Below are 24296 nucleotides of genomic sequence, written 5' to 3' on the forward strand. Positions count from 1 at the left end.
AGCTAAGGGCCATGGGTTTGAGCCCCACAATGGGCAAAAGATTTCTTCACTGAAAGGGGCTGGACTAGATGACCAACTCAACTCCAACTCAATTCCAACTCAACAATTCTAGATTCTATTATCAGCCTAGCTCAATATTATCTAGTCTCACTTTCCTCCTGCTCGCTAATCCTTTCAAGTGCAGACACTAGGGATTGAACATGGGACCTTATGCATGAAAAACATGTGCTATACCAATGAGCTATAGCACCTTTTCAAGATACTACACCACTCTGGCCTCTCACTGTCTGCTGCTCAACACCTTGCCAGTCTGACCCTGAACATCCACCAGGCAGCAAGATGACATGCAAGGGAGAAAGTCTTTAATCAGATAGATAGATAGATATAGAGGTAAAGGAAAAGGACCCCTGGACAGTTAAGTCCAGTCAATGGCGACTATGGGGTTGTGGTACTCATCTCGCTTTCAAGCCAAGGGAGCCGGCGTTTGTCCACAGTTTTCCAAGTCATGTGGCCAGCATGACTAAACCACTACTGGCGCACGGAAGACCGTGACGAGTGCCAGAGCACACGGAAACGCCGGTTACCTTCCCACCACAGCGGTACCTATTTATCTACTTGCACTGGCGTACTTTCAAACTGCTAGGATGGCAGAAGCTGGGACCGACCAATGGCAGCTCACCCTGTCACGGGGATTCGAACCGCCGACCTTCTGATCAGCAAGCCCAAGAGGCTCAGTTGTTTAGACCACAGTGCCACCCGTGTCCACACACACACACACACACACACACACACACACACCACTTGACAGTGCAATGTATGAACAGCATCTACTGAATGAGGTTGTGCTGGAGTTGATACAAAACACGCAATTAGTGGTGATTCTTGCCCATATATAAGCATCACAGCATCGCTGACTGCTACATGAGCGTGTGCTAACAGGCACAGACCTCAGCACCCCTACCCTGCAGTATGCCATGCCAGTTTATATATAGTGGAGCTGCATTTTTCCTTCCCAACTGTAAAGGTCTCCATTGCTCATCCATTTCATGACTGGCCTATGCTGCCTATTTCCAACAACGAAAGAATCAAAAGTACTTTCAGGAATATGCTGGTTGCTGCCATACTAATTTAACTTTGACTCATATCCCCCAAGCCCCAGTTCCTGCAAATCTTCCAAACAGTAAAAAGCTGAAACATAGAATGGAGAGAGAAGGAATTTCTCCCATCAAAGACACAAGCAGATTAACAATTATACTGGCCATTGGACGCATGCTTTTAGCTGAGCTCTAAACATCACTTGTCATTAACATCTCAGCCTTACCTCTATGCTGGATACCTGGTTGCTGGCTAGGAAGCGTTTTCTTGGCCGCTGCCCTGCGATACACCACGTGGGTCCTCCCTTCCGCCTCCTCCTGCTTCCCCTTCTGCAGAGGTTCAATGAAGAACTCGTCCTTGTCTGTGCGAATCATGCCAGCCTGAAGTGACAGGGTAAAGATTGAACATTTCAGATTACTGCCCATGCAGCAGCGGACATTTTGAATAAGACTTCACAATATGCTTAAGCACACTTTAGCACTCCCCAGAGAGCAGTTAGGATGCAGAGAGTAAGCAAGGTGAATTCTTTATTAGATACAACATCAGTGTCTCAGCTCGACAAGGAAGGACAACGGTGACACTTCTGACTGAAGGGATTTCTCCTGGAATCTAATTAACAAGGGCTGGGATCCAAATATACGGGAGGAGAGAGAGTCGTGATCAGAACACCCCTCCAAAGGAAGAATGCTACCAAATGAAGATGCTAGTAGATGCTCTACCACTAAGTTACAGCCTTGACACCTTTCAAAATACTATTTAAAAAAAAAAACAACACCTGAAAATTCAAACAAATATAAGAACAGGGTAGGGTGACTTTCTGGGCATGTTCCTGGTAAACATTTCAGGGAGGGTCCCAAGCATCTTTTTGTTGCAGGCATGTTCGCGAGCAAAATTTGACACAGCTAATTGAGTTCTGCTCTGATGATATATAAGCACCAAAGTAACTGAATTGTAAAGCCCCGTCATGCAACTTCCCAATGTAATTTAGATAGATTCCACATTCAACACAAGAAGAAAGACATCAGGGCAAAACCAGCCAAAATGATTAACAAGCACTGAACTGAGGAGGCAGAGTTTGATTTCATTTATTTATTTTTAACTATTAGGGCAAGGAAATGTCAACCTGAAATGTAATTCTGTTTCAGATTTCTGCACCTGATGGTAACCAAGTTTGCAAAACAGTGCATGATGCTTAGCAAATATGGCCTGAAAAGGACTTCCATGTTCAGACAAAAGAAAACCCCCGTTGTTTCACATTTAAATCTCAGCAGTGAGACAAAGCAATTCAGGATGGTTTCTGTATCATAATGCCTTCCCACCCCACCCCAAGTACTTCTGCTGGAGACCTTTTATGATAAGGCACGATAGGTATTTCCCTCCTAATGTCAATAAGCAACTGATACAAACTGAAAACATGATCCATCCATAGTTGTAGCCTTTTAATTTTAATGGGACCATTATGACATGGATGAGGAGGAGAAAGAGGAGGGGGCCTGTCCAGATGAGGGCAACCTACCTGGCAAAAGATTTAGTGTCTACTGGCACTGCCGAGATGGGGCAGAAAGACTGGCAAGTGAGTAAGATGCCAACACCCATTTCAGCTGCTACTTGATTTTACGTACTGAGAACAGGATATCTATGGGAGGCCACACAAGGGAACAGTGCCAGGGTAGGGGGACGGCTATACTAAGGATATGGGTGGTATGGAAATGCAATGCTAACTGCAAAAGCTCACGCGAAGAGCTTGCCCTGAGATTTGATGGCAAAGCAGCCTGCAAGAGATTTGCCAGCAAAAAGTATTTCTACTGGCTTCCTTCCCAAACTGATTAGACTCCCCATCCCTTCTTTTCCAAATATCTGTGCCAAGATTGTCAAGGACTCAGCAGCTTCCTGCAGCAAAGGGATGCTTGAATTGATTGACATCGGCAAAGATTATGTGAAAGAACTAGACTCTATGGGAAGCTCCATGGACTTAACCCCACCAGCAGTCACGCATGGCTAAATCCCACTGGCTTAACTGAGACTTTTGCATGAGTAATTGGACAGCACTGTCTAATGGGTGCCTGTTATGCCCCTTCCCCGTAATTTAGGCCTGTATGCCCCCCTCAATATACCCGCTGTTGAGCCATAAATGTCTACTGGCATCTGCAGGCTCATCAGCTCCAAGTCAGGTGGGTTGCAACATGAGCATGAGCTCAGTCAGTCATCTTCTACCCTCTCCATTTTATTTACATGCTAGGAATCTATACATATTATTTCCTGGAGTAGTTTTGTGTATTGGTTTAAAAGAAGAGCATAATGCTGTTATGGGCTTTAAAAATAGCAAAGTAAGTAGAAAGAAATAATGAAACAACTTTCGCCCTCTAGATATACAAACAAAAGCAGACCCACAAACAAAAGCAGGAAGCTCTAGCACCCTACAACTGAACAGGATTTTTTTAAAAAAAATCAACAACCCAGCTTTGACAAAAAAGACCATAATTTGTTACCCAGGGTTATGTGACACTCGCTTGGAAAATAAAATGCAGTTTGTTCGGTTTGAATGCAACTGGATACTGGAGGAGAGAAGGAAGCATATGCTTAAACTGAAGAGGCTATGCATTCATACGCAAAGGTGAGATAACTGTGGAATAATCTCAAGGTGTGCTGTATTAAAAATAAAATAAAATACATCACATATTTTCTCTTTGATTAGTTCACTTCAAGACCAAGGAGTTTTTATCACACTGCATGGGTTAATTAGCTTCCCAAAGCCTGGATATCTGTGCTATCATTGACTGTTTCTTACAAATGGTTCCCTGCCCACCTACAGTTGTGAATACAGCCATCTCAGCGATGTTCACCAATCTGCTGCAGGTCCAAGTTGTGCCTATTAAACAAATATTTATGCTCTAATTATCACTGTAAGTTTCTCAACTCATTGACACTGAACCTTACAATTTTCTCCTTGAAATATCTGCCACATATGCTTTGTGGCTTGAGGCCAAAAAAGCATTTGCCACCATACATGTATTAGTCTTTAAAGAAGCCACAAGACTCTTAGATTGTTTTCTTGGTAAGACTGGTGCTGGTGCCTTGTTTTTGTTGCCACTTCTGCCTACAGCCTTGTCTCTCTCCCAAATGTGCCTTACAGATGCCCACCACTTTTACTCCTAGGACATGCATAATCATATGTATAAACCAGGGATTGTCAACCTGGTCCCTACCGCCCACTAGTGGGCGTTTCAGGATTCTAGGTGGGCAGTTGGGGGTTCTACAACACAAGCTGAATCCTGCCATCAAGCACCCCTGGTATAAACCATTAAATAAATCGCAACAATGAAGGCCAATGGGGCCGCTGGATCTTAATGAAGTATGGGGCAGCAACAGTGAGCAGTAACAACAGAAAGCTCAGACTGAAACACGTACTTGGTGCAATCTCTGCTCCACAATTCAATAAACACAGCATTTCCACAAATCCTTTTTCGTTCTCCCACAAATCTTTCATCTTTCATCAGAATCAGAGCACAAAAATCAACCTTCAAGCATGGCTGGCTGTTTTTTAAATTTTAATCTTGAACTGAAGGAACTTGAGTCTGAACCCCAGCTTTTTCTCACATGCTTGGGTGGAGTGTTGTCAATGACATCACATCAGCAATTTGCAGAGGGACTCAAGATAGCGCTTGAATGACACAGATAGAAAAACACTGGGTTTTCTCTTGATTTCTGTTTATTGGCCTTATATGCCCGAGTCCTTTGCCAGCTTCCACTCACCTTTCTCAGTTAGATGGTAACTTAATTTAAATATATAGTTTGCTGAACTATGGGGCACTGGTTTGTGCGTGTGTGGTTTTTTAGGGCTATCTGTCAGAGTCCTGCATGGCTTTATTTTCCCATTTCTGCACCCAGGACCACTGCAAGAAATTCTAGATTTTTTGGAAGATGACGAGGGAATTAAGATTATATGTGTGCACCACTCACATCCTACGCTTCTCACCATTTATCAACCAGGGTCAATGATCAACACCATGACCCACCTCCAAGCCGGATTAATGTTTTTTGATGCAGGAAAACACACCTTGAGGTGCAACCAGGTTTTATATTACAACAAGTGGCATAACAGGTGTGACAAGCGCATCGGCGCAGCAGAGAAGGTGTTGGCTATTGCGGGAATGCCGCCTTGCCTATGATGAATTCTTTCCTTCACTGCTTCCCTACTTGTCCCAGGGTTGTTTGTACCAAGAATAATGTCTGAAAAGCACCTAGATTAAATATCACTGCTGCTCATTATAAAGTTATAGCAATTTCCTTGCAATGACTAGATGACTAAAACAGAGAAGCCGCATTCTGCTTTCAGCACTAGCAAGGTAATGCTCAGCAAAGATTCAACAAAATCACTGGAGTGCTTCTGGAATAGCTCCATAAGACTGAAATCGGCATTAGGCCTTGGAAACATTAAAATTCCAGCTGCTGAAATAAAGGAATAAGACAGCTCAGAAATATCTGCAAATACTACTGCTCCTTGTGTTTTCTTCTGGCTGTATCAAGACCTGTAATTAAATAAGGGTGCAGAGAGCGTTCTTGGAATATGTCTCCAGTGGTCAAAACTGCATCAAGGATGTTATACTTTTTGGTTCTGTTTCTACTTCATGCTAATTTTTCTTTCTTTCTTTGCTTACTTTTTTCTAACTTACTGTCTAGTTCAAAGTAAGGCAGGATAAAAATCAATAGTTATTTCGTGTTAATGGGCTTTTATTGGCAAACAGTATTTCTCTTTGCATTCAAATATTTCATGTATTGTATTTGGTTCAGATTAATTTTTTGTAATTATTATTTCATACATTTGAGTGTCATGTAGGATCATACCCATCAATGTCTCTGTCTAATTGGGGTGCTGTGTTCATTAGTCACAGCCTGACAGCAAAACAGGTTTTTTTTTAAGGCCATAAGTATCAAGTCATTCTCTTCAATAATCTGTGCTGAACCTCTGAAGTTATCAATCAAGAGTAACTGTATAGTGTCATATAATCCTGGTTTACAGGGTACTGATCAAAGTGAATGGAACATGAAGCAGTGGTTTCTAGACTGGGATCCACATCAGTTAATACAATTACAAACCATACAGCATCTAGCACAGAGCATTGCAATTACTACAGCAGCTAGAAGAATAATTAAGTGGTCCCCCAAGGCCCTCAGCAATTTTCAAGTGCTCCATGGGGGGGGGGGGGTTGGGAACCACTGATGTAACATATTTGAGGAAACTATATGTGAACAGCTCTCTTCCCCCCAATGTAGTTTTGTTTTTGGGTTGCAGTATTGATCACCAGCGCAATGTATGTCAAAGGGAAGTATAAAAGCTACCCCCAAGATTTTAGATTCGCCAGTGACCTTTACAAGCCAAATAGTCCAAGGCTATGTACACATTCCCATTTACTCTGCATGCAGTGCACCCCAGCGCTGGTTTGGGAAAGCAGTGTACACAAGACACGTGTCACAATCCATTATCTATCCCATCATCTCTTATGAAATATTGTGTTTTGATGCATTTTCCTCCAAACCAGCTTCGATCCACATTGAACTTTAGCACAACTAAGCTGCATTCAAAGCTGGTAATGTGTACATGGCCTAAATCTGCAAACCACCTTCTCTAAACTAAATTGACCTACTGATATTAGCCCAAGAGAAGCATTTCTTCCCATTTTCAACTAGGGCAAATCCCCTTTCCTGACTTTAACATATTCCCCCTTTTCCTGGGTCATTTCCGCTGCTGTAATCAACCACATTAAAAAACCACAGTGAACAGGGTGTGTATGTGTGGGTGTGGGTGTGTGATAGCTCAGCCCTTTCGAATGCTACCAATTCCTCATGAATTCACTTGGCTTTCTTTAAAAGTTTAATTTGCTGGTGTGTTTGGAATTGACAGCAATCTCCAGTTTTGCAGCTTGAGGTCCTACTGCTAATTAAATGTCTCCTCTGGCTGAACAGCCAGCAAGTGCCTTAATTGTCTCCTCATTCACATTCACATCACAGCTTCATGTTCTAGACCCGTAATGAAGGAAGCCAGCACAGCTTCTTTCAGCTGCTTCTCAAACGCTCTGGAGTTCAGACCCATCCTGTAGCCCCGGTTTTAATTAGCATTCGTTTCCTGCCCATTAGGATGAACATATGTACCATCCATTCTCACTACATAAGCAGAGTAGTACCTCTTCTCTTTTATAACAGCAGCGAGGCAAAGAATGACATGTGCCTTCACTTGCATTTGATGTTAGGGTGGATGAGAAAACCTAACAGATGTACGGTATGGGAAAATTATACAAAATACTACTGTAAACTCCTACAAATGCTGACCTATATGTAAGAATAAAGCTAGTCTTTGATTTCTATTAGCATGACCGTCGTCAACCAGGAACTACCTGTGGATATGGAGAGAACTCACAGTAGACAAAGCTGGGGACACTGACAGTGAGCAAAAGACCTCTTAAGGCCTTAGGAAGAATTCTGTTGAAATGAATTGGGCATGTATTGCACAGCTCAATTTGAGGATCAGGCATCCAGATTCTTACACGTTAAGAAGCTATGACTCCAGGCCCTACAAACTCCATGGTCTGTGACTGGGAATTAAGTCTAGGGAGCAATACATAACATGTATTGGTCCTTTGGCAACTGCTGTGATGTCAGCATCCTGGCAGAACCCGCAGTATATACCTGCCCTGGGTCCTCATTTAATGCATAAGCTACTTGGTCAGCATGCAGCCCGATACTGTGAGTGTGTCATAGTCTTGCAGTGCTAGCAGCATGGTGTGGATGTATATGGGGTAAAGGGTCAACCCCTTTATGCATGGGCTTCACAGACAATTACTCAGGGTGAATAGCTCACCAAGTGTTTACCTGAGGAACAATGACAACAAATGCATATAAACTGAAGTCGGGGCAGGGGGCGGGGAATGCAGTTGGAACTCATAATCTCTTAAAACTCATCCCCTCTACCCTCTTCCAACATTCCAACACACACATCCTCTCCAAACTGTTGTTCCATGCTCTCCCTCCAACTTCCACCTCCCACTCAGGGCCTGAATACAGTATTCCCTGATCCAAGCAATCCCCTCCCTCCAACCACAAAGCCCAAACAAGGATCATTGTATGCTCATGTTTATCTCCCATGTGTCAATGGCATTTATTCCCAAGGCTAAGGCTGAAACCTGTACGGTGGTACCTTGGTTTAAGAACAGCTTAGTTTATGAACAACTTGGATTAAGAACACTGCAAACCCGGAAGTAGGTGTTTTGGTTTGTGAACTTTGCCTTGGAAGCAGAACATGTTCCGCTTCCTGTTGAGTGTAAATTGAGTCCCCCGCTGCTATGGGAAAGCACGCTTGGTTTAAGAACGCTTTGGTTTAAGAACGGACTTCCGGAACAGATTAAGTTCGTAAACCAAGGTACCACTGTACAAGATTTCCCCTCCACCCTGACAATATTGGCTTAAAAATAATGAGCATGATAGAATCTTTCTTTCTTTATACGGATTTCTAGAGCCAAAGAAATACTGAATAAACTGTGCAGAATGAAAAACCCATTTCTCCTCCCCTTCTTTAAAGTAACAGAAGCACTGAGAATGGATTGTAAAGCTTTGGAACCTTCTGCCACATTCTTGCTGGATGTTAGCAGTACCCTGAAGCTATAATATTTATATAGCCTCAAGTTGGGAGGGAGGAGGTGGAGAGGAAGTTTTAAACTCAAGCCATGCGTTTCTTGTATTTCATTTAAAATTCTATAAGCAGACTATTTTCAAGCTTCTTCTTTTTTTAATGCATGTTTACACTTGTACAAAGTCCCATTAGGACTGGGAAAGAAAATGTTAAAAATGTTATAAAAATATTTCCCAGGGTAACATTGCATTGATCTATTAGTCTGCTTTCTACATTAAGCACAGGGCAACCCTGAGCAAATGAAGTGAGGTGATTTATGTTAGGCTACGTCTTTGCTGCTTATGAAAATTTTACTTTTAGTGGCAATACAGTCTTGACAGGATAGCCCGGTAGCTTGCAATCCAAGCCTCAGAGTGCTCTGCCAGCACAAGCCTCGCGAACCATTGGGCTGTTAGTCGTCTGACAATAATTCATGCTCCGTAAAGAATAATGACAGCAGGACTAAACTTTGAAAGCACACGTGGGCCATAAGACTCCATAGTTAATAGACGTGGGGGTATGCTTACCATCAGGCCAAAAATTCTTAACTCTGAATTGAGGAAACCCAAACCCTGAAGAAATAATGAGTTATGAAAACTAAGTATGCTATCTAGTCCCATGGCTCTCAAGCACGCGCGCACACACACACACACACACACCATAGTACACCAGTGGGTCTTCACAGGGCAAAGTGAGGTATGCATGCATAGATTGAGGTCTGCCAACACAGCAAGGTGGTAGTTTTCCTTTCCTACCCCCCTCCCCCCTGCATGCCCCCTAAACTTGTTCCAAGGTTTTCCCCAACCCTCCAGAGCAGATTTAGAGCACCTGATGAGTGTGTTCAGGGGCAGGAGAGGGGAAAAGTCCTCTTGTGTCAGTGGACCTTGTCCAGGGCATGCGGCAATTCAGCCAAATCCTGCCCCAAAATAATAAAACACATAGGATACAATAAAACAGCAAAAGTTTCAATAAAAACAGTTCAAATTCCTACATATCGTTTATCCATCAAAAATCATTTATCTATCCCTTTCCTCGCCAGCAGTTTGCCTCACAAGGTACTCCAATGGATGGCTGGAAAATCATATGGGAGATACACACAGGCTTCCTGACCATCTGTGTAAGTTATTTTGTACAATTTTCTTTGTGTTAAAGATTCAAGCTTTTGATCAATACGGGTTGGGTATATGCTGTTGGTGTAATAGCAGCCAAGAGGAGAAAGAGAAAGAGGTGCTATATACCAAGCCTCCATGCCCCGATCACTGGAAGGGCTCCCAATTTCCCCCCGAAATTTTCCAAAGGCAACCCAATACATTTCCAAACTCTCCTCAGCAACTAAAAGGGCAGCAGTAGAGGGTTGAGAAAGCAGAGATTGATGAGTCAATGGTTATACGTGCTTCAATGTATGCGCTTGTGAGCACAGAATGACAACTGGCAGCTGAAAGAGAACCAACATCCAACATTTGCAATATGAGCAAAGCAGGCAAGGAATTTTGTGGTATCTTGAAGACTAGCAGATTTACTACACTGCAATGAACCTGTTTGTCTTAAGCCAAAGGACACTTTGCAAGGTGTCTCTCCGGCCTGACCTGATACCCTCGCAAAGGCCTACTGGAAGCAGACCCTTGGCTTTTCATGTGCTCTTCTCCATCTACCAACTTGAAAAGGAGTCTTGCTATTTCACTCTAAAAACAAAACATTGTGTAATTTGACATTATTTCAGTAACCACATGATCTTGGAGGATTTCACATTGCCATCTTCACCACATCTTGGAGGCTCCTAGTGCCATGCAGCCAAGGGTAGGCAAGCAGCACAAATGGACACAAGATGGCCCAGGGCCACTGGGCTCCCGCCGCACAGCACACAATGGTCCTGTGGCTCACCGTGACTGTTTCTTTGTACCCTGCTTGTGCCTTGAAACTGACAGCACCATTAAAAAAATGCAAAAATGTTGAAATATAGCCTAATGATATGAAGAGTACAAATTCTATCATCAATCTGGTGCGTTCCAATTCGATACTTAAAACCAATGAAACAGCAGTGGCCAGTAGGAACCAGTATGAGCTGTCTGGTGGGGACAAGAGGGGTGGCCAGGCAACAGTGCTGAGCAGAGCTCCAGGCCCACATGCCTGACCTCGCCAACACCACCAGTTTTGGATGGAAGTATGTCAGGGATGAAGTCTGTATGATTATGATGGGAGGACTGGTGGTGCAGGCACCACCGTCTTGGGATGGCAATTTATATGCCAGTTAATTAGTAAGCAGCTGGAAGTTGTGGAGAGGTTTTTCCAACCATCACACCAGTGGGGAAGGGCATCGAGGGCAGCGTACCAACAGAAAACATGGCAGATGGGGCTGGTGCCACCTACTTTCCAGCAAGAAAGCTGCTTGTCCAACAGTAAAAGTAAAATCTACTACAGTGTTACCTCGGGTTAAGTACTTAATTCGTTCTGGAGGTCCGTTCTTAACCTGAAACTGTTCTTAACCTGAGGTACCACTTTAACTAATGGGGCCTCCCGCTGCGCCGCCACCACACGATTTCTGTTCTCATCCTGAAGCAAAGTTCTTAACTCGAGGTACTCTTTCTGGGTTAGCGGAGTCTATAACCTGAAGCGTATGTAACCCGAGGTACCACTGTATATAAAAACTTCTTATGACTTCAGAAAACATATATAGTATCATTGGTAAATGCTGTTGCAGAGTTACATAGATGTTACTGTGGTGTTTCCTCAGAGGGCTGCAGCCAAATAATTCTGACCAACCTCCCCATCACCTCATGGACCATAGCAGAGGTATATGCTAGCTAACTTGCCATGTTTCTTTACTATACAAGGACTTTTATCAGACACATTGGATTGGTGTGAATTCCTATCGTCAAGTATAAAAAGTGTTGCGTCCCAGAGCCTGTATTACGTTAGATATGAATTAGCCCTGGCAGATTCCTTCTACCACAAATGGAGGTTAATCAGTCTAAGCAGCTGTTCTGGGTTCTCGTGTGCAGTGTTGGAACAGCACACTAATTAATTCATGGCCGTCGTTTCCTCTCAGGGCAGCTTCACCCAGCTTGTTACAGAGGTCACTGGCTACAGAATTGGGATTGCAAAGAGTTAAACAGCAGGTTTTACATTTCACAGAAAACGGAAGGTGTGAAACAAGGAGCTTTTGGCAAAAAGAAAAAAGAAAGGAAGAAAAAATTGCAGCCCGGCAGCCCACAAGCACATGCAGGTACTGAATGTTAAAGGGGAAAAGAATTATTAAAGAACTGGTGAGAGTGAAAAACGATAAATGTGATAGATCAAGGACCCACAGCTTGATTACTATTGTTGCAAGCTGGGCATAATAATTGCAATTCTGCAAAACAGTATTCTCAATCTTAATCAGAGAATTCTGGAGAGGCAGTGCAAAAAAAAAAAAAAAAAATCAAGTTCATAAATTTGTTCTTATTAAGATCCCAGGGAGTTGAATTTATCCAATTTCAATGTAAGTCATTACTGTAAAAAAAGGGGGTGGGGAGAAGAGGGCTCAAGCGCAGAAAAAAATCTGCCCTTAGCAGTAAAAAAAAAAAAAAAAAGGCATGCCTATAGCTTTGTGAAGCACACAGGATTTACAAATAAACGCTGGTTTAAAAATCCACCACAGAGTTTCCATAATACTTAGTGTTCAGACATTTTGAAGGATATCAAACAGGTGAAGCCCAAACTGAATTATGGATACTGGGGGAGACTGATGTGAATTAATTTAAGCAGCGATAGTAAGGGAAACAGATTCAATTCAATGGGTCCACAGAGCTCAAAGTCGTGTACATAGTTCTCCCTTTTCTCATTTTATGCTCACAACAACCCTGTGAGGTAGGTTAGTCTGAGAGATGGTGACTGGCCCAAAGTCACCCAATGAGCTGACCGGGGATGTGCATTTCAGTCTCCCATGTCCTAGCCCAGTACACTAACCAGTGATGGCATGTACAGGCAGAATGACAGCTGTGGCTTCAGTGGAGCAAACATAATACAATCCCCCCTCACCGACACACTGTAGTTTAAGCCATCCTATGGCTCAAATAACATTACTGGGATGCAATGTAATGGATGAAACCCTGCTCCCTTCCTTTGTGCTGCAGAATAGGGTTATGTACATAAAAGGATTTGTGCATACAGCATGAACACCTTGTATTAATCAGCCTGTTTAATACCCTTTTTGAGTGTTCATGTGTGAGGAAGGCCATGTCTGCTGATTCTGCTGTTGTGTGTTCTTCCCCCTGGGCTGTCCCCACACTGGAAGTGGGGGGAGTCTGATGGGGGAGGACCTGCCTTATTTAGAACCCTGAGCAATCCAGGAGAAGAACCTACATGGTAGACGAAACTCTCTACTTCAGCCCTATGCGTGGATGACAAGGGGCTGAAATGTAGTATAAACACCGACAGTTGGGAAACAGTAGCCTGCAAGTGCTTCAATCGGAGAACAGCCTTTGCCAAAGGTTTCATGGACTTTGAAGACACTCGAACTCAGGACGAAATGGAGAAACATGCTAAGAGGAAGGCACATTTGGCAAACCTTCACGATGATCGACTTCCGCCCGGAAAAGAATGTCTCCACTGTGGAAGGACATGTGAATCCAGAATTGGCCTCCACAGTCACTTATGGACTCACTGTTAAGACCGTGTTCATGGAAGGTGTGACAATATCACCCCTTTAGGACTGGTTTATGGGAATGGGTTAGATTAGAACCTCCGAAATAATGAGCTTACATACAGCTGTCCCCCGTTAAGGCCAGTGTCACAAAGCAATTGGGTGGAAGTTCCCATAAAACCTGTATTGGTGGGAGCTCTCGGCAGCTAGCCAAGCCGAGGTCAGCATCTATTTGGGCATCTTGTTCCATTGCTCAGCCTACTGAGATTTAAGTGTAAGCATTTATGTTAATTAGCTGGATAAGTTAGTGTTTGTTGTTTTCTTACCTTCTGAGCTATTTTAAACTCTGTAACTATTTGGAGTTTTTCTCTCTTGTAGAGTTTTGTTTTAGTAAAGTCTGTGTATGGTTTTATAAAATTTGGTCTGGTCCAAGTTCCTGAACCCTTTAATTTTGACCACGCTTTTCACAGCAAGGGTCATCCCCCACAGATGACGACCTTACTTGGCTACGAGTGATCGTCAAAGAAGAAAGAAGGAAGGAAGGAAGAAGTGGCAATGGGGTGGGGGCAATGAGTGCAGCTCTGTCTTCCCTTCCCATGTTGGGTAACACGTAAGAGTGGACCAAACAGGGTTTAATTGGTGGTGGTGCCTCTGCTCTAGTAATCTATACTGGATGGGGTGTTTTCCTCACTGGAATTCTTCAAGAATAGAGTCTGGGGGTGTTGAGGGTGCAGTAGCCTCTGGATTTCCTGCATCAAGCAGGACTAGATTGTTCCCCAGCTGCCCAGAGTGGCTGGGGAAACCCAGCCAGATGGGTAGGATATTATTATTATTATTATTATTATTATTATTAATTTATTTATTTATAACCCCCTCCAACTATAAGATTGTAGGAGACTCTGAAAACGAAGGAAAGGTTAGAAACAATCACATAAAGAAGCTTAATGAGGACCATGTGCAATCTTTCAATGGTTTTATTAGTGTTATCTAAGTACTGCTCCCGCCAAGGTCAGCGAATGCCTCCTCACTGGATTCACTTAAGAGACACTCCAGGTGTATTACACAAAAAGCAAATCCAGCACCCAAAGAACACCCCCCCCCCAGATTTCCAGGTTCTATTCCTGTGGATCTGCACTGCCTGCTCTCCTCCAGAGCAGCTTCTTCCCAGATGCTCTAACATTGCAGCTAATGATGCAAAATATTCTTTTTAAAAAAACAAGAACAAAAACCCCAGCCCTTTCATTTCAGCACACAGGCTTCCCATTTTCACATTGTTCCTTCAGCATACCATCTGTGCTATGGCAACAGTAATGAGAAGAGTTCTGACACTTCAGGCAAAATTGGTGAAACAAAAGCACACTGAAGGAAGGTCCAGCAACATCTAGAGACCAGGGGCAAGAATATGATAGGCAAGGAGAGTGACAAACAAGGGAAACAGACTGAAATGCTTCTGAGAGGAGAGAGGTGAAAAGTGAATGTTAATAACAGAAATAGATGACGGAGAGGAAAGATACCAGTAGCTGTGCTAAATTGTAGTGGCCGAGAGGCAAAACGGCTGCAGGGCCTAGGCCGTGTCCAGAACAGCATTCTTTCCACATTTAATTCATTTCTTCCTTGCTGTGCCATTCCTTACCTACAGCTTTCCCATTCACATGTGTGTACTACTTCTAGAATTGCGAGATTTTACCTTTCAAATATGCTTTATGCATCATTGCAGCCGATACGTTATATGCAGAGGCCGTGCAAGTGTTGAGTTGTCTCTCAAGAGGACTGGCACAAACGTTGAGAGCCAAAGCTGGGCATGGTCTTCCCAGACAGGGATTAGTAGCAATAATTGCTTCCAAGGACAAATGTCTGGGGCCAGCCGGGTTCTACATGAAGCACAGATGTAGGGCATCAGGGAAAAGCCAGAGTCAATAGCTCAAGAATCCATTGTGAACTGTACCAATGCAAGAGTTTCTCCCAATGCAATAGCAGCTTGAAAGGGGGGCCTTTTTTCAGGACATGATAAAAGGAGAAATGACTAAATTGTTCTTCCCCATCTCCTGAAGTCCCAATGTTGCCCAGGCTGTTGCTATTAACATTTTTTTTAAAGCAAGTGTGCATGGAAGGTAGAATAGGAGACCCGGCCACTTGCCAAAGCAAAGCTCTCACTTCCAAACCTTGTCACCCTGACATCCGGTAAATTAGATGCAGAATGCAGACAAGCGCTCCCACTTGCATAACAGATCATGAAGCACTGTCATTCTGAAATTTAACCAAGTACTCTGGTTAATTGGAAGGCAAAATTCATCATCTGTCTAAGAAAAGCCAAATTGGTCCATAGCTGCAATGGTATAAAATTCATTGTAAAAACAATAGTCAACCAATAAAGGACCAAGTTTTGGACAAAGTGAGGCTGGTGTGCAGTGACCTGCTCTCTCCTTCATGCTAACACATGGGGCTTATCTTCCATCCTGATCTTCCTCTCCAGCAGGGATGGGAGGCCTGCTGCCTTTCACCAGATACTGATAGACTCCAACTCCCACTTGCCTGTGTCAGCATGGTCAGTGGTATGGGAACTGTAGCCCAACAAACGGCAGCACATCTGTGCTATGCAGTGTCTTTTTGGCATGGCGTTTTCAAACAATATAGTGTGACGTTACGGAATAAATGTGTCCCCACCCTTGGAAAGTAATCTCTTTGGAGTCTTCCAACTGTTTGGGCATTTGTCAAAGAGAAAGATTTATGGCTCACGCAAGCCTTAGTGGCAAAACATGCATGTTAAAACATTAGGGAAGGGGGGAAAACAAGCAAGAATATGAACCCAGATTCCCCCAGTCTGATTCTGGTACGCTTATTCCACTCATGTGTACTACATTAACCTTTTGACTGAGGAAACAGCCACTTCATGACAGAAATAAAGTTGCAGAACCCTGGTGGTTAAGTGTAAGCAGAAATCTTGTGCTTTTTTCTAATATGTCTAATGTCATCTTTTCCATCGCAGGAGCAGTTCCATCACTAATTCTGAATCTGCCATAAAGACGCCAGTTTGTGAAGGGTTTTGAAACAGAGCTGTAAACATTTGATCCAGATTTACTATGAGCATGCTTGTTCCAGGTGTGCTTATCCAAAAGCCGCCTCGTGGACTTCAGTATTTTCAACAATGTGGTTTGGACCACTTAGGGAAAGTATGCATTTCCAGAGGCCATGCAGACATCTGCCCAGCAGCTTGCAGAACCAAATCCTGACGTCAGTACAAGAAAAAAGGACAAGAAAGAAAACGGTCCGAAGGAAATATTATGACACAGATGCAAAATAGCTGGTCCTCCAGCAAGTATGGTAGCATTAAATGTTCAAACGCAATGCTTTTTTAATGCTGGTTCGCTTCACATGATCTGAACCAAACATGTGTGGAACATGCTTGGGATGACAAACCTTCTCAGAAAAGCAAATGCACCACCATCTATAAAAGCAGGAAAAAGTTGTTTCTTGAAAGTATCCCGAATGGTATTGGTTTCCCTCACTTACACCAAGCACAGAAAAGTTCCAGGAGCAGCAGTGGTGAAGATTTGGCCTCCTATTGGGGAAGCTGGCATTATAGACCCAAGTTCAGTGGAGCTGTGGGCAGCGAGCCCAAGGTGAGATTGCAGTAGACACAAGACAAGCGTTTGGGATTTAATTGGGCCACAACTTCATTGATTACATGTGTCAACATGCTTTGGTGCAGACACTGGGTGTGTATCCTGAATCAACCATCAGCCCCGATTTGGGAGTCTAGAAAGAAGCACCCCCACCCTGGTTCCCTTTAAAGGGATACCCAGGTTCCCTGGACAAGCAGGATTCCAGCCACACTGTCCAACCAGACTAAGGCTCCAACCCAATCCTTTATCCACCATCAAGCTGTGGTGATTGATATGAGGCGGGCAAACCCCCCAGATGTGCCCAATTAATCTGGAGGCAAATGCCTCCCTGGCCCTAAATATGGTGATTGAAGACTTCCATGGAGACAACTATCTTCACAAAGCAGCTTACACACAAAATAAACAACCAACAACAAATAAAACAAAAACAGTATTCAAAACTTTAAAACACCTCACATCCTCAAAATAGCCAGCACATAAACAACCATCAGCCCAGCACTTGATATTATTTGGTTTTTATTTTGTTACTTCCACAATACAGTGGTACCTTGGTTTTTGAACGTCTCAGAAGTCGAATGTTTCGGTTTTCAAATGCCGAAAACCCAGAAGTAACTGCTTTGGTTTTCAAATGCTTTTCATAAGTTGAATGTGCCACGCAGCTTCTGTATTGAGTTTTCCGTAAGTAAATGCTTCCGTAAGTAAATACTTTGGTTTTTGAACATTTCAGAAGTCGAATGGTCTTCCAGAATGGATTATGTTTGAAAAGCGAGGCACCACTGTACTTGTTATATCTTTGTCTGGGATTATTTGGTGTAGGGTGGGCTATAAAAACAAAGAATGCATGGATGAAATCAGAGCAAACTAGAAAGACAACTCAACCATGCCACAGTCCAATTAAAATCACCCCATAAAGGCAGCAGTGATGAGTCTTCAGAGCCCACTTAAAAACTTGTAGGGATGGAGCATGTCTAATCTCATGTGAGATGGAATTCCACAAGTGTGGGGTCACTGCTGAGAAGGCCGGTTGAGTTGAACAAACATGGCTAAGTTAGGCCCATTAATTTCAGTGGATCTACTCTGAGTAAAACTCAGTTAAATACCACCCTGTGGGTGGAGAGAAGTTGGCAGAAGTGAGTGTATATAAAGCTTAGCTGGGAGGAGAAGCCTGAACAAGTGTTTGGAAACACAGAAATCAGCCAGTCTTGCAAACACACAAACACTCCATATATATAAATATACACAGAGACACACAAAGAAAATAGTCTATATTTAGTTAATGGCAAACATATGAAAATGAACTTTTCCAAATTTGTCATGCACTCTTCAGCCCTCTCTCTTCCCTTGGACAAAGAACAGGCAGCTCCACCCTGGATTATATTAGATCCTTCCCACAGAATAACAAAGAGGGCGCAAAGAGCAACCTCTGAAGTTCCTCCTCTCCTTCTCCTCCTGGGAATTGGAGCAAGTATAGTCCAGCTCACCCATATGGCTGGGTACATGCTATACTTGTATGCCAAACCTTTTCTCCTTTTCTGGAGTCAAGTTCAAAAGAGCCATTTGTAGTTCTCCAAAGAAGCAGTACAGCCTGGGGAAGAGACACAGGAAACCCCAGGCACAGCAGGGGGCATAGTGGACTCCTTCACAAAGTTTTGTATTTTACATTTTAACACTCTGGCTTACTATTCTCGTTATTTTGGACCTGCTTGGTATCAGTCAGCATTGCTCTTTCTCATTTATTCATATTTTCTCATATTTCCTTGAGCTGTACATTTATCTTTTCCATTGTAACCGATCTGTACGATGGGTAGGTATGATTCAATATTCCTTTATATGGCTGCAGACAAAACTTGCCTTCGTCGTGCTAAGTGTTTGGGAGACAGCTTCTCTTTAGCAGGCAAAGCCAACTTTGAAAATGTCCTAATGGCACATGTGTTCCAGGTTCTGCCTGCAACTGAGCACAGGTCCCTGGACTGGCTTTTGAGAAACTCAAGCACAACTCAAACTCATGTACAGGGAATTGTTTTTCCTAGCACCTGCAACTTGCAAACATTTGCCTCTGCAGGTAAAAATTAGGATGTTTGCAAAAAGTTGCAGGGTGGGGATTTTCTCTTCGGTGCTCCTCTTCTAAAATGAGAAAGAGCAATGTTGGCTGATAACAAGCAGATCCCAAATAACATGAATAGTAAGCCTCCCTAAACATTATTTCTATTTCTACAAACCCTGGAGTTCCCAAAGGATTGCTGGTACCTCTGGTGCCATTTTGGCTGCCAAAGCACTGGCACTTGAAAAAAAACAAGTTCACTGTTATTATTTATGAGTGAGACCTGCAACAAAAAGTTGCCGCATAGAATGTTCATGTTCCAGGATATTCTTTACCATTCTTCCTTCCCCCTGGTTTTCCATTCCCCACCCCAGCAATCAATCAGCACTGCATGCCCATTAAGCAATCTCATTTCTTGCTGAATGATTTTTGGGGTTTTCTCTCCTTAAGAAGTATTTTGCAAACCTTAGTGCTTCTGCAAGTCTTCTGATATCTCCCTCTTATATATGGGTAGTGCTGTTTTGGCTACATAAGGATAGACACCCAGAGAATGAGTCAGTACAGTTGATGAGAAGAAGAAAAAAAGATTCCCTCTGCACCTTTCAATGAAATTAACGTCCAAGTATAGAAATGCTGTATCCTGTCTGGCTTCCTGCAGTGCCAAAGAATGAAATAATAATCTCCTGTGTGCATAATATACTCGCCATCACTCTGGCAGCACTGAAACCAGCTTCAGTGCCCACATTTCAGCAGACATCAACATAAGAGCACGGAGGGAAATCAGCGAAGCAAAAAAGAATCGGAGTTGGGAAATGAGGATTAGAGAAGGCTGAGACCCAATTACTTTGCCGCAAAAGCCTCAGGCCAAGGAGTTGTAATTTTTTTTTGTGGTCATATTTCATCTCCTTAAATAGCAGCTTCTCTCATCCCCATACAGTACAGTCTCATGTATGTGTCTACTCAAAAGTAAGTCTCACTGAGTTCAGTGTAGCTTACTCCTAGATTAAAGGGCATACAACATCAGCTTCAGTCACGCAGCTGGAATTACAACACACATTAGAAACCTGATCTACCTTGGAGAGCCAGAAACTATGATGGGTCCACAACTTCCAAAATTTTATCAAGTCAGGCCTTTCTCACAATGAATTTTTATGCCAGAGTGATCTTGAATTCCAGGGTTAAATGCATCCAACTAGCTTTCTTTGGTCACAGCTGACATTCCTGCTGGTGATGGCTGAGTCTATCCATGCCAACCAGTTCCACTCCTGTCATCAGTCCGTCTGACTAGCCCTTCCCAATGGCATTTGCGTGTGCACTGTGAACATCTGGAGGGAAAGAGCCTTCATTTTGGCAGCTGTATACTCAAAGGTTTCCAAGTAGATTTGGAACCCTGCACGATACCAGCACAACACTGCCTCCAGTACACCTTCCCCAGTCCTTCCTACAGAGTTTGCATCCAGAGATAATCATATCCCACTGGTTCTCCTCATTCCACCAGATTTCTGTAATGTCCATCAAATCTATGTTCTCCTTTAAAATAGAGCACTCCAGCTCACCCACCATCTTGGCTTGGAGGAACCCAGCATTAGCATATCTATACATGGATGGACTTACTTATCCACACTTCCTCTTGTCCCACTGCTTCCCCCTGGGGAAAGCCGCTCTTTAGCGCCCAGTCAGAGCAAATGGCAATTCAGGTTTTCCACGGATTGCTGTTTGTTCCAATTCAGTGCTAAAGAGTGGGTTTTCCCTGGGAAAGGAGGAGGGCAAGGAGAAAACCGCTCGGACCAGTGCTTTCTAGGCATGGGACAAGTGGGAGACAAGCACTAGGTGTGGCATCCACTACCTTCTCACCAGACAAGCAAGTCACCATGACATTTATACACCCATCACAAAAGCATCTCTCTGCTTAACTTCTATATTCCTGGCTGGTTTCTCCCAACTGTCTAGTTTGTTTATTTCTTAAGAATGGTACTTGCCCTTTTTGCAGAGACTCATGGTAGAAAACAACAATTAAGAAGAGTTTTAAACGATGAAAAATTTCGCAACCGAACCATGTGCTAATCATACCACACTTACCACAATGCTCTAAATGTCCCTCCCTGCCAAAAAGGATTGTCATGAATCCCTTAGGGTAGTGGTTTTCAACCAGTGTGCTGTGGAACCCTGGGATGCCTTGAATGATGGTCAAGGGTGCCATGGGCAACACTGGCCTCTGTCCCTCTTTCCTTCCCTCCATCCTCTGATGCCCTCTCATGTCTCTGAGGGAACACTCCACAAGGGAGTATGTTCAAGAAAGGGTGAGAGGGTGCCAGCTCTGTAGGCAGGAGCTAGCATAAGTTGGTCAAGGAAGCCATGGACTCAAAAAGGTTGAAAACCTCTGCCTTAGGGAAGCAGAAAGCTCCACAGTTTGTATACAAGGATCACCCATAAAATTTGTACCATAATGCTCTTATATTGGCCCATTGCAAGGCTATTTATGCAACATTTAAAAGAGCCTTGCATTCTCCCTGAACTGCATATCACCTGGGGCGAATATAACATTTCCGCTTCCCAAATAAACTAACCTTATCCTTAGCAAAAAGAATTGATGTAAGGTGTTTTTAAATGTTCCTTTTCAGAAAAGTCAAGTCATACAATGTGCCACGATCCTTCACTGTGAACCTGCCACACATCCATGTTGAAATGGAGCATGACACACAGCATGAGGGACACAATTTAAGCTGGGTAAGCGAGGACCACCTACGGATGCCTTTTTCTACCCTGCAAAGCTCACACATGGTTCCAAAGTAGTCCAGGCACCTGGCGCAACTGACAGATGTGCACAATGGATGTTTCCAATTTTAGTAGTGACTCATGGGGGGAAAACCATAGAAAAACACACTTGCAATAAAACCTCATCTTGCAGTGCAGCCAGTGTAAACTAGACCTCTAGTGGCTCACTATTTGGCACATAAATGCATGTTATATAGTGCTTAAATCATCATGTGAAAATTATAATGTGTCATTAAAAACCCTAAATAATCATAATATACTCAGCTTCACTTAGCCCTACCTAGAGAGGTAGCATATTGCCATGGAAATCAACATACCTGGTAGCTGGACACACATCCAGCTGACATCATCACTTTTCATCTTGCTTTTTTCATGGGAAAGAGGAGTATGCCATACGTACTGGGCTGCCATATTTGTATTTCATTTAGTGTATTTATTAAAATGTCTATCTATCAGAGTGGTTTACAACAACTATACATAAAACTATACAATACAAGCTACATAAAAATATTGAAATCAGCTAACTGTTATGGAAATATATATTCTTAACCAGTGACATTTTCCTAGAAAAAGGGGTGCCAAAACTCACCATGAACACCTTCTTTGTTCTCTTTGAATGGCAATGGCGCCCACCTAAGAGGTGCCGGAACTGAGTTCCTGTGAGTTACTCCTGGGGGGAAAAGCCCTGTTCTTAACTGCCTACATAAGAGCAATGGAGTAGAAAGTATTTCAGCAGGCATTTAAAAGCTAAAAGAGAAGGTGCCTGCTGAATCTCTGTTGGCAGGGTTTTCCACAGGACTGGGCCAATGACATGAAAGACTCTGTTTCTCATTGTTGTTGAATGAGCCTTGCCAACTTGGGCAATGACTAACAATGCTCCTGCAGATGGTCTCTGGGATATAAGGGTTCAGATGGTCCCTGAGATACCCTGGACCTAAGTTGCTCAGGGCTTTGGGAATTAATGAACAACTAATGGGTTTAAAAGAACAACAACAAAAGAGGAATATCAAGAGAGGAATGCCACATTATTAATGAAATCAGGGCCCTTATTATGAAGTGCCTCTAGCTTTGGCAGCGACAAAGTTAGTAAAACATGACACTGATTTGTTGGTGTGGAATTCTGTTAAGACCGATCCACAGCCTGTAAATCAAGACATGCTTCTAGATAAAGGCGTCACAAAAGTATGTGCTTTGAAAGGCATGTTCCCTAAAGCAACAGATGCTTACTGAGATCAGATCTCTATTGCAACAACCAAATAAATAAATGGGTTGTTTAGTTACTTAGGCTGAAGAACTTACATTTGCTTTCCACTTATCTTACTTGGAGTTGCGGAAGGTTTGGCTTTCCAGGTGTTGTTGATCTGAAACTCCCATCATCCCTGACCATTGGCCATACTGGCTGGGACTGGTAGGAGTGAAGAACACCAGAGAGCCTGATCTCACTGATCTCATGAGTCCAAGATCAGAGACCTTTTGAAAGGCTGCTGCTCATTAATAATATAATAACTTTCATTAAAACATGATTACCTGCTTGATATGACATAGCTCTGAGCAACTGACCATAACAAAACGGGATATCTTGAGTATGCAGGTAAATTATTGGTCCCCTAGAATTTCAGCATCCGCTTCTACGATTGACCAATACACCACACATAATTTGTTTCTAGCATCCAGGTTCAGGTTTGGGGTGCTATTAGCCTCACCCATGATAAAACATATGCCTTTCTAAACAAACAAACAAACAAGCAAGCAAGCAAGCAAGCAAACAAACAGGGCACAGGATGTTTAGTTTTATCTTTTGCATACCAGAGTGGAAATATGGAGGGAGTAACATGGAGAGAAATGGAAATTTATATTGTAAAGCCCTTGGAAAGCAACATGTACTCCGGAAAGTGCCCTGGATATCTATGTGAATGAATACTAAAGAATAACGTAAAAAAAATGAATGAAGAAAGTAGAGTTTGGATTTGATATCCCGCCTTTCACTCCCTTTAAGAAGTCTCAAAGCGGCTAACATTCTCCTTTCCCTTCCTCCCCCACAACAAACACTCTGTGAGGTGAGTGGGGCTGAGAGACTTCAAAGAAGTGTGACTGGCTCAAGGTCACCCAGCAGCTGCATATGGAGGAGCGGAGACGCGAACCCGGTTCCCCAGATTACGAGACTACTGCTCTTAACCACTACACCACACTGGCTCTCAGTAAAAGAGTAAAAGTAAAAGAGCGGAGCAATATAACAAGGCCAATTTTTTTATTCAATTTATATACTGTTACTTGAACCAGCAGAAATGAAAGATAAAAATGGAAATGCTTTTATCCATTTTAAAGATGGTGGATGACAGGTCATTCATTACAGGGAAGCTACTGAACTTGTCTTGATCAATCCACTGGGCAGCAGGCCGCGAGGCTCCCCTCCCCTTCTTTCCCTAGAGGCAGCTGAATCGATGAACTGGTGTGTGTGTGAAGCTGTGGAAACTGTGG

General features: G+C 43.1%; 1 protein-coding gene across 2 annotated transcripts in view; it reads right to left on the reverse strand.

Moving 5' to 3' along the window:
• Positions 1–24296, reverse strand: part of ADAMTS2 (ADAM metallopeptidase with thrombospondin type 1 motif 2) — a 220837-nt gene that overhangs the window by 131786 nt on the left and 64755 nt on the right. For both annotated transcript variants that reach the window (XM_080991360.1, XM_080991361.1), the window contains exon 3: positions 1322–1475. In XM_080991360.1, the coding sequence (XP_080847486.1) occupies positions 1322–1475 (154 nt within the window). The remainder of the gene's footprint in view (positions 1–1321; positions 1476–24296) is intronic.

This window comes from Podarcis pityusensis, assembly GCF_964106645.2.
Source record: "Podarcis pityusensis genome assembly, chromosome: 2".
NCBI lineage: Eukaryota > Metazoa > Chordata > Lepidosauria > Squamata > Lacertidae > Podarcis > Podarcis pityusensis.